At 29.4% G+C, this 14008-nt stretch overlaps 3 protein-coding genes across 8 annotated transcripts; 2 read left to right on the top strand and 1 right to left on the bottom strand.

Annotated features, from left to right (window-relative positions):
* Window positions 1–2723: 2723 nt before the first annotated feature.
* Window positions 2724–7081, top strand: LOC107613405 (ubiquitin-conjugating enzyme E2 34). Of its 2 annotated transcripts, none has more exons than XM_016315376.3 (10): window positions 2724–2977; window positions 4387–4519; window positions 4924–4978; window positions 5275–5313; window positions 5448–5511; window positions 5604–5665; window positions 5763–5802; window positions 5989–6016; window positions 6239–6330; window positions 6444–7081. In XM_016315376.3, the coding sequence occupies exons 2-10, from the start codon at window positions 4463–4465 to the stop codon at window positions 6730–6732; spliced, it is 726 nt and encodes a 241-aa protein (XP_016170862.1). In that variant the 5' UTR covers window positions 2724–2977; window positions 4387–4462; the 3' UTR covers window positions 6733–7081. The 2 variants fall into 2 exon arrangements, with proteins under 2 accessions (XP_016170862.1, XP_016170863.1); XM_016315377.3 differs by having other exon boundaries at window positions 2730–2977; window positions 4384–4519.
* An 809-nt stretch (window positions 7082–7890) lies between these two features.
* Window positions 7891–10003, top strand: LOC107612206 (uncharacterized). 5 transcript variants are annotated; one of them, XM_021108895.2, is made up of 3 exons: window positions 7891–7992; window positions 8689–8914; window positions 9298–10003. In XM_021108895.2, exons 2-3 carry the CDS (start codon window positions 8825–8827, stop codon window positions 9706–9708), a joined length of 501 nt encoding a protein of 166 aa, XP_020964554.2. In that variant the 5' UTR covers window positions 7891–7992; window positions 8689–8824; the 3' UTR covers window positions 9709–10003. The 5 variants fall into 5 exon arrangements, with proteins under 5 accessions (XP_020964554.2, XP_088353451.1, XP_016169501.2 ...); XM_088497325.1 differs by having other exon boundaries at window positions 7929–7992; window positions 8685–8914; XM_016314015.3 differs by lacking the exon at window positions 7891–7992 and adding an exon at window positions 8428–8564.
* A 2659-nt stretch (window positions 10004–12662) lies between these two features.
* LOC107610526 (RING-H2 finger protein ATL60-like) lies at window positions 12663–14008 on the bottom strand. The gene has a single exon (XM_016312573.3). It carries the CDS (start codon window positions 13741–13743, stop codon window positions 12802–12804), a length of 942 nt encoding a protein of 313 aa, XP_016168059.1. The 5' UTR covers window positions 13744–14008; the 3' UTR covers window positions 12663–12801.

Raw genomic sequence — 14008 nt, 5'->3', positions numbered from 1 at the left:
TTTGAATTAATAAGAGTCATTTGAACAAATTCATAAGTTATTCTATTCCATTTTTTTAACATATCTAAAAGAATCTAATCCAAAATTTCTTAAAAGAGAGAATGCATTAATATTGAGTGATATAAAACAAGTTTCACTCCGTATTCATTATTTGAGAGCCTTCACTTTTAAACAATCACTTTTCAGCATAAATACATTTGAAGTTTGGATACTATATGGCTATTTATCTATACTATGGATAAATTCATTTTGATTAAAGTAAATTATTTACTTCAACATCATCTATATTAGAATTTTTATTACCAGACTATCTCTCATAAAAGTTTTAGAATAATGAGGCTAGAATAAAAAAAGAAAGCTTCTTCTCTCCTTTGAGTTTTTTCTTTTTTGACAATTAACAAAATTACATTAATTAAAAAGTGAAAAGTCTAGTAGTGTACATACATAGAATTATCATACATAAATTGAAGGTCCTTTGAGGTTTAATTATTTTACAAAACAAAAGTAAACTCACATAGCTGTTTTTGCATCCACTTTGTTCATTTTTTAGCAGACAAAAAAAGGCGCAAGAGTTAGGTGCCTTTTGGATTTTTTCCCCATGATCTTCATCTAAATCATAAAAGAGCCAATAAAGGAAAGGCAAGAGAAATTTAAGGTGTGATTTTCATTTTTATTTTTAATATTTTTTAAAATTTTATGGAAAAAAAATAGAATTATATTATTTTCACCATTTTCTTTTTTTTTTTAACAAAATTTTGAAAATAAAAATACTAAAAATAAAAACACACATCAAACATTCTTAAATTCTTAGTGAAAATTTATTACAAAAAGTTTTATACAACACTACACACAATCATAAAGAACGAGATTTCAATAGCAACTGGTACTATATGTTAGTATGTAATATTCTAAAATTACTATATGTTAAATCCTAACATAATTTTCACTTTCTTAATGAAATGTTTCTAAATAAACTATTGGAGTGTTACTTATCTGAATTTATTAGGATTTAGAGTCACCTAATTATTAGTATAATAATCCTAACTATACAGATGCTTAGTTGAATCAAATGGTTCAACACTACAAAATATTATATTTTGTTTCCGTGATATCTCCTAACCCGACAGATCAAAGAACTAATTCATCGCAGATTTGAACTCTATATAAGAGTCTGCTGCTGGGTGGCGCTGGCCAATGGATTGCTACATGTACAAGGCGAGATTCGAACCCCCGACACTTGCTTAAGCGGACGAGTGAACAAGCTACTCGACCAACCCAAATTGGTTACTACATAATATTATCTATATTAAAAAAAAAAGCATCTGAAAACATCAGAGAGAAGACAAGTAGTCGAAGAACTCCAATCATTTATTCTTTGATAAATAAAGAAGTCCAATAATTATATATATGGGGTCCCATTAAAGAGAACAGATATTTTGTTGGTAGTTCATAGTTGGAGTCGAATCTTCTGGACTGGAACATTATCATCATGTAATAAGTGTTTTTAACTTCTTTCTAGATATTATTGGTGGACAAAGAGTTTGCAGAAGCTCATATACATGTATATAATAAGTGTGAACTATCCAACTCAGTTGGAAAAAAAATGTGGCTAATTGACAAATCATGCATAACAATGAAAGCTATGCCAATAAATAGAATAAACAACAGAAATCACCCTTAAAGTTTTTTTTTTTTTAAAAAATACTCTATCCTTACCAATATTATTTTAATAATGATTTTTTTTTTGTATATTCAAACTTAATGTTAGTTAATACTTTATAATAAATAATAAAATATAGAGTGTTAATCCAGTTTAGGAACTATTGTACTCTATTATTTTTAGTTAATTTATATATATATATATATATATATATATATATATATATATATATAATATTTAATCTATTTAAGTATTTTAGTATTGAATCTTTACTTCTTATTTAATCTATTATTATTATTATTATTATTATTATTATTATTATTATTATTATTATTATTATTATTATTCACTTAAAATAATATTATATTAAATATTATTTTAAATTTTCGTTATATTTTATATTAACTTAATAAGTTATTTCTATAAGAAAACACTTGACGTTATTAGTGAACATGGATCAATTTGTTTAGTTTTAAATGTTCAGATAATTAATATGTATGATTTTAAAAGTTTAGAAAGTCTAATATGTATATTAATCAAATTGTCTAATATTCATAACTGCTAAATTAAAAATAATCCAGGTACTAATTTAACTGTATTTGACTGGCTTGTAACTGCTTATAAGAAAGGTGGATTTAGATCTAGAATTAGGATGGTAAATTCTACCAAAAGTGCTTTTATTTCATTTATTTCTATTATTTTTATTTTAAATTAGATAAATTAATCTTGCTTACTAATGACATTAAATATTTTTTAATAGAAAAACTTAAAATATCCAATAAAAACCAATTTTAAGGATCTATTTTATATTTTTTATTCTTTAAAAATATATTTATCTAATATAAACTTTTTCAGACTAAATTATTGTTTTATTTAATAATTAAAATTTTAAAAATAAATAAAAATATACATTAATTAAAAATTATTAAATAATTTAATTAAATTATTATTTAATAATAATTAATTATTAATTTTACATGAATATAATTAGATGTGAATTTTTACTTAAAAATAATTCACATTGACTTTGCCTAAATTAATAATAAGGCCACCGCACAGACAGCAATGCAACAAAGCCCACTTTCTCACACACTCACTCTCTCTCTGTGTGCCAAGTTTAAACGACGCCGTTTTGAGGATCCCTATTTTCCCCTTCTTCTCTGTCTGTTTTTTCCCTGAAAGGGGAAAAAATAATTAAAACGGAGTATCAGAAATCATAAATAAATTCCAAATCAGTTTTATTTTTTCTTTTCTTTTCTTTTCTGCATCGTCGAACCTAATTGGAACAGAAAACAAAAGCGGATCTCAGCCTCTCAGGTGAATTTTTCTTCTTCTTTCTTCGCTGTATGCTCACAAAAGAAAAATTTTCAATCTTTTATTATTAATCTGCGCTTTGAAGATTTGAACTTGTTGTTATTCTGAGTCTGGGGGGTTTATTCTTTTCTGGCGGGTGTATGATCAAGATTTGATTTTTATGATCTGATTGTGAAATTTCGTGGATTTTGATGTCTGGGGTCGTGAATTGATTTTCATAATTCGTAGCGATGTAGTGAGAACAATGAGAAATTGAAGTACACAGAGAATCAAGGCGGATTTTCGCGTGGATCATGGTGTTTAGGTTTAATTATTTCAGTGACAGAACATTTAAGCTGTGGAATCAAACCAGAGGGTGATATGAGAATGGAAAATTCAAGGGGAGAAAGAGTATTTTTACCTATACAGTGTGACTTAGGGTTGCAATTAGGGATTTAGGGTTGACATTAAATGATGGCATGAAATGTTTGTATAGCTTAGGCAGGGAATACGGATTTTAAGATTGTATAATGTATTAATAACTAGATTTAATCTGAGGAATGAATGAATTTTTTATTTCTACTGTTTGTTGGTTTGTGGTTACTGATGCATACAATTCTAGTGGCTTCATGGAATAATGGAATATACAGGAGTAGTCTCAGTGATTGTTCTCTTGGGATGATTTTTATGTTTTAGGATTCTTGCATAAGTAGGTTTAGTTCTTTGTAACTTTGCATGGAGGATTGTTTTCATGATTTTATGAATTGGGGCAGACATGTAAGAAGCTGGGGATTAGTATAATTCTAGTTGCTTTCTATCTTGCAAAATAAAAATCTAATGGCATTTTGCTTTTATCCCTTATAATTACTCTTGGGCAACTCTCCTCTGTTGAGCTTAATTTTGCCGTTGAGTTTGGTCAATAATCTTCAGATAGTATGGTATCAAATCCATCCTGTTGGACCATCTACATTGACCAATTCTGCAAACTTCACTCATGGTATGTTAAGTCCTGGGCATGTGGATGGGTTAAGTCACAAATTGCTTAAGGATATGATAAGGTAGCCTTTATAATCAGTAGGACAACCCTCTCCGTTTGAGCTAGCTTTTGTCATAATAAGGTCAGCAATCCTTAGAAATACATATCATTATATGATCTGTAGGCTTGTGAATTGTGATAGTTCAAACCTTTGATGGTTACCAGCTAGTGGTGCTGATAAAGAAGATAAACTGATGCACTTTGAGTAGTGATGTTTGTGTTACCATCTTCGTGCTTTACATAGCACTCCTATCCCTCTGTCTCGTACACACACATTCATTTTGGAATTGATTTTTGTTGCCTTTTGTAAACTATTTTGCAGAGATGGCATATGTGACTTTCTGTATTTCATATTCAATATATTGATTTATATATCTTCTTGATCAATGCTTAGCAGGAACATTCTTAATTGGATAATAAAGAGACAAAGTACTGTATAAAGGCTTGCTCTTTATACTGCTTGAAGTTGTTGGATGGCAGAAAAGTCATGTATCAAGCGCCTTCAAAAGGAATACAGAGCTCTTTGTAAAGTATAGCATCTTTTGTTTTTTCAAAATTATGCTTTACTTTTTATTTTTATTCAAAGTTTATATGCTTACTGATTCTTTTGAATTAAAACTCTATGCTTGTTTGTATAATTTTATTTGTTCCTGTTTCACTTTTTTCCCCCTTGTATTTTTTGCTTCTTGAATGTGTAATTTGATGTTCCAGCTTATAAAAGATAAAAGTTGAGCCATGAAAGAAGACATTTCCTTTGTATTTTTTATTTTATTTTATTTCTCCCCTTCATAGAATGTTTTTGTAGCATACTGTGTTGCACTGTATCAAAAATTGACAATTTGACATGGCATTTCTTTATTCATTTTTGAAGAAAAATTGATCAACATTGATATTATCAACTTGATTATGCTCAATTTCAATGTTAAATTTGCAGGAGCCAGTGTCCCATGTTGTAGCTCGCCCATCACCAAATGATATTCTTGAATGGCGTAAGTTTGCATCACTGTTAATTGCTCATATCATTGATGTGGTACTACTATGGTAAAAAAGAAGAAAATTTTTGTGTTGAACCTTTGTTTTGTTCATTTATCAATGTTGTAGATTCTATGACCAACAGGTCATAGACTCATAGTGAAGGTGCACAACAATATTACATTTGTTGCTAGGCTCACCCTCCTCATTACCATTAATATTGTCAAATAAAATGGAAAAGATTTGTCAAATGGTTAATTTTAATTTATTTCTTAGACTGGCTGATACTGATCTTATTCTAATGATGTTTCAGATTATGTGTTGGAGGGAAGCGAAGGAACACCTTTTGCAGGTTTGTCAATTTAGCAAATTGTGATTGTTGCATCTCAACACGCCATTTTTAGTTCTATTGGGATTGTTATTTCGAAAATGTCCAAGGTTATGTATTGCTATCAATTCCTATTTATGTTTTCCTCCTTTTGTTAGGTGGATATTACTACGGAAAAATCAAATTTCCTCCGGAATATCCATATAAGCCTCCTGGAATCAGGTGATCCTTCTTGCTACTGTATGCTTGTCAATTCTCATTTCCAAATGTGTTTTATCATGATATTGACTCAATGTGTACTTTCTATATTGTAGCATGACTACACCTAACGGACGGTTCATGACGCAGAAAAAGATTTGTTTGTCTATGAGTGATTGTAAGTTCTTTTATCTGGTATAGCACAAGTCAGTTAATATTATGAGGTACTGATTTTGATTTAATAGTTCTGTGTTTTGCTGCTCCTGCTCCTGCAGTTCATCCTGAAAGTTGGAATCCTATGTGGTCTGTTTCAAGGTCAGATTGATTTAGTTATGATGTTTCGTTATGTGATTTGTTTTTTAATCTATTCATTTAACTTTTGGATTGTGGTTATATGCTTTTACACAAGTAACCTGTATCTGAGAGTAGTTATAGATGTTGGTTACTTTTCTATACTGCTTTCTAATGGTCTATACTGAACTTTCTAATTTACGAATGCAGCATACTCACAGGGCTTCTTTCATTCATGGTGAGTGCCTTCTTTGTATTCTAAATAAATTCTTATTCCTTCCATTTCCTATCTTATTTCTTTGTTTGGAAGATAGTTGTCTTGGCTCACCAAATCAGAGTTATGGGGTAAAAAATGCAAGTTATTGTTCCTTTATAGCTTTAGTAGCTTGCAGTTGGTACCATGCCATGTATAGAGATTTTCTTGCGAGTTTTTGATATCTGATGGACTTCATTCTTTCAGATGGACAACAGCCCAACCACCGGCAGTGTAAACACCACCACCGCCGAGAAGCAGCGTTTAGCAAAATCTTCCCTTTCTTTCAATTGCAAGAAGTAGGTCTATTGCATCATCTTTTCACAAGTCACCATAGAATTTAGCAAGGTCTCTATAATTTGTCTCCCATTTTCACCATTAACTCCTCTTGCTTCAATAACTTTCCATGCAGCGCAACATTCAGGAAAATGTTCCCTGAGTATGTGGAGAAGTACAACCAGGAGCAGCAGCTTTCTGAACAAGTTCCTCCCGAGCAGGCATCATCAGAGGCAGCGCCTAATGACACAAGTCCAAAGGTTCTTTTGGAGAAGAATTTGGATTCTACGGAAGAAGGAACGAAAAGAGTAGAACAGTTGAAGGTTGTAAAGAAAAACGGAAAGCAACCATTCCCAGCATGGATGATGTTATTACTATTCTCCATCTTTGGGGTTGTAATGGCATTACCATTGCTTCAGCTCTGATATCTTTATAGGTATATAAGGGTCTCTCTATAAAGGGTTCTCCTAAACTGGCTCCATAATATGTTCTTGCTTAGGGTTTTGTATAGGGAAATGATGATGGACATGGAGGCTGTGTCATATGTTTTTTTTGGATGATTTTCTCCTTTGTGTCTATGTTGCCAGTTTCATGGTACTTTTGGTTAGTAAATGCTATAAGAAAGTTTCAAGCTTTGATACTCTTGTACCTCTTAAATCTGTTGAGGTTCAATCTTCTTGTAGTGTTGGTTGGTGAAACACTCTTACATGTGGTGTTATAAGTCTGATCTGCACTTTACATTTTGAAATGGTAAATTAAATATTTTTGGTCTAATAATTGCTCATGTAATTTTAAGTTTAGGCAATAATTAGGTCCTAAGAATTTAAACTTGTCAGTATAGTTATCAAACAAGTTATAAGGTATAAGGTTTATAAATGGTTTTTGCTCTCCTTAATTAATTTATTCATTTTTAATATACTTCATATAATGTTAAAAACACCAAAGATTTATATTCAAGTGGCAAACCCTTCTAAAGAAGACTTTTTAATACTCCAACCTGGATTATGGGTAAATTATATTCATTTTCTTTTAAAATTTGGTAAAATTCAATTCAATTTCCCTTATCTTTAGAAACATAATTGTCCTTTCTTCAAATTTAACTAATACTAAACTACTAAAATGATGTTTAGAAAAAGAGGTCATGATGAATTCCATCAAATATGAAAGTATCCATGTAATTTTTCTTATTAATTTATACAATGTGATATTCCGTTTTCACTATAATACAAATGTTATTAACTTGTAGAACATTAGAGTAATAAAATTATTTGTCTAATTTTAATTGTTATGAATTAAGAAAACCAATCTAAGAATAGTGAATACAATTATTAAAAAAAAAGCTCCTTAAGTACATTGAAGTTTGAAGGCTATATAAGTCAAGGTCAATTTTTCCTTTAATTTCATTTTACTATTCTTTCCCTTCTTCAACATTGTGAATGCTTTAACAGTGTAAACTATTGATTTTTTTTAAAATCCTTTTGAAAAATAGTTTTTTCCCATTAAAAAAAGCTAACCGAAAGTGAAGTGGAGGCCATTATATATACGGCCCCATGAGAGAAAATAAATTGATTTACTATAATGATGTTACCTAACCTCCTCTCAAGGAAATAAGGATGCCAAGTTCCTTTCAAAAATTTAAATCTTCTCTCCAATTTGTTTGTTGATCTTCAATTCTACCTTGAATGGTAAGTTTAGTTATTTATAGTATATGATTAGTCCTAATAATAATTGAGATTAACTAAGAAGTCAATTTTTCTCAGTCAATATAAACAATTTTTAAAAAAAAATTATATTAAATCCTAAATTTATAAATTTTAAATCCTTAATTTTAACCCTAAATCCTAATTCTAAACCCTAAATTCTATTAAAAAAAAAGGTTAAAAATAATTTTACAATAAAATAACTAGTTAATACCAACCAATTAAAAATTAGTTCTCTATATTTATTCATAATGATAAATAATATGAGTAGTGTCTCCTTAAATCTTTACCATTTTCTTATTGGCATTATTAGCCTAACAGTTTGGTATGTTGGTGAATCTTGATTTTGTTGTACTAGGAAACATGTTATATATAAGACACTATATAATATCCATTCACATATATTTATATAATATAATTGCACCTTCTAAATCACATCAATTTCTTAATATAATTGCACCACTATGAGTGTTTCTGTCATTTCTCCATAAACTGGCCTTGTGATTGTGATGTCTTGTTGAGGAGCTGTTGAACTTTGCTTTTTGTGATCAAAGATGGTAAATTTTCCAACCCCATGTGAATTAAATTTGCTGTATAAGTTAGAAGCTAATTTTATTTTATTTTATTTTATTTTTGAAGGACTACTACTTTCCACTATATGACATAATTCTTGTTAGGTAGGATGAGGAAGCATCACACTCAAGGAAGAGCTTTCTAGCCAAGTTGGCAACCATCAACCTTAGAAAATTTTTGAATTCATCTTTCTCTTGAAGTTCTTCTGATTCTGCTCAAGCTTTTTATTAGTTTTTTGTTTACAATGATGAACTCTGATGAATCACATCCAAGATATGAAGAAAATCATCACTATGATGACTATGGATTTTATCTACAAGAAGATTTTTCTCAGGTAATATATATATATATATATATATATATATATATACATGCTTCATTCTTGGTTTAATTTTGCATATATATTAATGTATATGATTATGTGATTTTGCATATGTTGAAGATTCCGACAAATATGTTTCGACTGATAAAGTAACTCATAAAATTATCAAATTTTTAAGATAATCTGAAAATTGTTATGAGTGTAAACATCTAGATCTCTGGATCGAGTTTACCGTTTTATTATTTAGGTGAACTTTTGAGTTAGATTATCACAATAAGCATGCCGCAAAATATTTTGGCATTTATTAGTATTTTTCTTAGGAGGTTTAATTTTGAGTTATATCATGAATAACATGTTTTCTAACTTCATATTATTTTGCTTTTGATTATATATAGTTCTTGGAGGAAGCAAGACAATATGGGAAGGAAGCAAAACTGAAGAGTTGTTCATCATCATTAGTGCACCCTGAAGAATCAAGAGGAAAATTCAAAGAGAATAAGAAGGGAAAGAAATCATGGAAGAATTCATTGGTTTCATGGTTGAAATCTGAGAATAAAAATAAAAGTACTAAGTCAAATGCTTATTATAGTAGTGAAAAGCATCATGGGCATGTTTCTGGTCCAATAACACAAAACAAAAACATTGATGAAGGGAAGCAATGGAGTTCAACATCTTATTATTCTGGCCCATTAACAAGTTTCTTTAAAGGCACAAAGAGAAAGGAGAGTGAGATACCTTATATGTCACTTCACCAAGGAAACCATGCTAATTCACATAACTATGGTCCCCTTTATTTGGTTACTTGAATGTTGTTCATGTATTAATAATAGTATCACTATCATAGATTGCAAATTCCTACTTTTATTTTTATTTACATGATATTAAAATTTAGTGGCAAATGCATTAGCATTGGGTGAATTTAGATAAGCTTGATAGCATATGTAATTGAAGAATACTTTAATTATGTTATATTTGGCTTTGAATATGAGCTGCATATGGATTTGTTTATAAGAATACCAGAAATTCAAGAATAGGAAGATCATAAAAGTCATGTTATATATAAGTTCCTTGTTTCAAAGTCCAGACTATTTCTGCTGCCAATTTTTTCCCCCTTAATTTTGTAAGTCTTATGAGTGCTGAAGTCCAAACAATTTAAGTAATTATAATTTATAAATATTATTCATCTTTATTCATACACTGACCAGAGAAGCTTTTTTTTCCATTAATGAATGAAATGTAAAATTAATGTTTCATCCAATAATTAAAAAGAATGTGTCAGCTTGATGTGCATACAAGAAAAAGAAAAAAAAAACAAGAAACTTTTTTAATAAAAGTACAAGTAACTTTTTTCATTTGTTAAAAATGTTTATGGCTTCATTTCATGCTCACTATAATAACCAATTCTTGATTAGTGTTTCATTGTCTCTTCCCAACGATCATTTATAATATTTTTACATTTTTTTTAATGTAAAAGATGAAAACTACTCAATCATATATAGATAAAAATACTGATTAACTAAAAGAGTAATACTATTATGGGTATTTATAGATCAGAATACTCATAAATTCACAGTATTTATCCACTCTAATCTATAATTTACTAATATAATTCGATCCACATAATAATTGGATCCAATTCGTATTATTTTATTTTTGTTATTTAAAAAAAGTTGATTTAATAATATTTTAAGAATAAACATGTTTAAAAGAGTGAATGGAGTTTTATTTTTTTTTAAGAAATAAGTTTTTTTAATATAATTTCTATTTTACAAATATATCTGATATCTTATTTCCAATCCATAAATATGTGGATTAGATCCAAGCCTAAAAATGTAGATATTGGATCGGATCCGACGAGTTTAATGCAGATCAAATTGAGATTTTGACAATATCCGATCGGATTTGATCCGCAAACACCATTAAATATTATGATAAAAAGAGAAATTGGATAAAAAATAAAAATTGTTTCTTTTACAATAAAAAAATTAAAGAATAAAAATTATCATGTTAATGCACACTTCTCTTAAAAAATTTGTTACGATCTTTATTTTTCTCCCAACTTAACTCTTCACTAATTCCCTTTCAATAAATGAGAATACATTAACAGGAAAACAAAAATTACATATTTGTTGGGAGGTGAAATTCCAAAAAATAAGAATTATTGGTGATTTCCATGGATAATTGGATACGAAGACAAATAGAATTTAATAGAGCAAATTGTTTAAATTTCAAAAAGTGAATTCATCGGGGGACAAATTTTTTTTTTTTTAAATTTTTAAAAACGAATTTGTCAGAAGCGAATCATCTTTTTTATTTTTTTTTTAAATTTATTGAAAAATACAATGCTCTAAAAGCGAATTCTGAACGTTATATGAAAGTGTTAAACAACCAACAATTATAACATTCAAATACTTAATATATAAAGAGAAAGTGTAGTGTATAAAATATAATATAATATTGAAAACATTTCAAGTGTATTGGAAATATCGGTACTCCAGTTATTTTAACCGTTAATTTGAATTATAAAAAATATATATAATATATATTAATTAAAATCAACGGTTAAAACAACTGGTGCACCGATACTTCCCGATACACTTAAAATGTTTCCTATAATATTATGTATACTAATTTGTATACTATTAACATTAGCCAAATGATTGATAATGATCGATTGCAGTTGCACTTGTTCCTGCCACCATATTGGAAACATATATTAAACAAATTATTTGTCAACAAGACTTATTTGATGGGTTTGAAGGAGTTAAAGTAGACAATAGAGTGAAGGGCCACCTTATGAAATTATTATGTTTAAATAATAATTTAAAATGATAAATAATCAAATTCGTCTAGATAACTCTAAATAGTCCTCAAAAAATTTTTTTTAATCGAATTTATTTTTTAAATATTTTAAATTAATCGTGTTAATCCTTTTCTCATTTTTTTTGTTTACAGTATCAAAATTGATTGTTAAGTGATATTATAATGCATACGTAAGAGTCTTAATTGACTATTAATATGATAAGTTTATAAAATTAAATCAAATCAAAACTTAATTGAGAGAAGAACTTAAGGTTGATTTGATCTAATTTTATAAATTTATCATGTTAGCCGCTAATTAGAATTACTATGTATGTGTTGTGGTGTTACTTAACGTGTCACATCAACAAATTTTGACGCCGTTAGCAATGAAAGTGACGAAAGGACTAAATGACTAATTTAAAATATTAAACCATTCTTCCATCTTAGTTGATGACAACAATAAAGAAGTCTCACGAGCTAAGATGGAAGAATGGTTTAATATAAAATCTTTGAAGGATGAATTTGATTACAAATTCTTTCGGAGACTAATTTAAAGAATGAGTGATTTTTCGAGAACTAATTTGACTATTTATTCCTTATAATTAAAATTCTGAAATCATTACATTAAACATTTTTTATTTAATCACTATCTCCTGTTAATAATAAATTTATTTGCACACAAATTTTAGACACCATGCATACCTAGACACACTCATTTGTATTTTTCTTTATCCTAAATTCCAAATCTTAAATCCCAATTTTAAATCTTCAAAAAATAAGGATTAAAAAAATTTACAATAAAAATTTGACTAATTAAAAATTAGTTCTACATATTTATTCACTCTTTTAAATTAATAAGATAAAAAGAGAAAGATGTTTCACTACTTTACTATATGAAGTAGTGGAGTAATGGCATTGAGTCAAGCTAACTACAACAAAAAGATCACAATTAAACATATGAAAATTATTATAGAACTACATATTACACCAGCTTTTCATTTTGCCTTCTTTTTACAACAGTTTCAATTGAGAAATATCAGAATATGTACTGAAAATAAATAATAATTGAAATGAATAACATCAACAAACTCCTAATTCTATGCTTGTTCCACATCAAAAGAATTGGGAATACAAGGACTAGTTGACTTTTTGTCCCTACTTAGAAGCCTCTTGATTGACCTCAATCTTGCTACCATTGGTGATGATGATTTCATCTCATCATCATCTTCAGGAATGACCTCATCATTTGGTATATCAATCACCAACACTCCATTATTGTTTCTTCCATTGCTGCTGCTACTAGTGCAACTATCACTTCCACTCTCACTGCTTGAAGAACATGAACCAGATGATGATGAGCAATGTGGATCCTCAGTAGTGTGTGAAAATTGTGTTTGATCACCCCAAACCAACACATGTGTGGGAAAATTTGAAGACTCATCATTGGTATTCACATCAGCAGAGTTTTCAGCCTCTGATGATGACTCACTGTTCTCTGTGACATTCTCTCGAACACTTGGAGTGCTATTATTTAGCTTAGAGAGTTTTCCAGTAACTAGTGTCCTACAAAGGGGACAAGTAGAATGTGATTGGAACCACATGTCAATGCAATCAACATGGAACCCATGATTGCAACGTGGCAAAGCTCTAAACTTTTCACCTTCAACAAGCTCAGATATGCAAACAGCACATTCTAAATCCTCTTTGAATTCATGGGGTTGGAACACCAACACAGGTATGGACTTAAGAATTGAAGGGTCAAGCCCAACATTTTGAGTTCCATGGAGGATAGCGTCTTCGGCAGAGGCGAATACAAGGTGGCGATGGCGGCGGTGGCGGCGGTGACGGCGGATTTGTGGTGAAGGAATGGAGGTTTCTTGCTGAACACGCCACATTGAAAACTTGGAATAGAGATGAAGCATAAAGACAAAAACAAACACCAATGACAGCAATACCACTACTGCAACCATGATCTTCCCAGAGATCACAATTGCATCAGAATTATTCAATACATTGCCTGAATCAGATTTTGTACTCATGATGAAAAAAAATTGAAAATTTAAAATTGAAAAGTAGCTTCTTCACTTTTGTGCTATATATGTATGGTAAGTTCTGTTGAGAAGTGAAAAAGGTTTAAACTTCAGTTACAAGTTAGAAATTTGGCACAACCCCAGATGCAAAATCAGTTTAAAGTTTCTGATTTTGCAGAAAAAAATGGTGAAAGGATGATGATAAGGGAAATGGTGATGGTGGCGGTGATTGGTGGTGAAGCAGAATGAAGAGGTTGAAGGCTTTTATATAAAC

This window comes from Arachis ipaensis, chromosome B8, assembly GCF_059453495.1.
Source record: "Arachis ipaensis isolate K30076 ecotype BB chromosome B8, ASM5945349v1, whole genome shotgun sequence".
In the NCBI taxonomy this organism is placed as follows: domain Eukaryota; kingdom Viridiplantae; phylum Streptophyta; class Magnoliopsida; order Fabales; family Fabaceae; genus Arachis; species Arachis ipaensis.
Note: the sequence above shows the minus strand (reverse complement) of the source record. Positions and strands in the feature narration are given on the sequence as shown.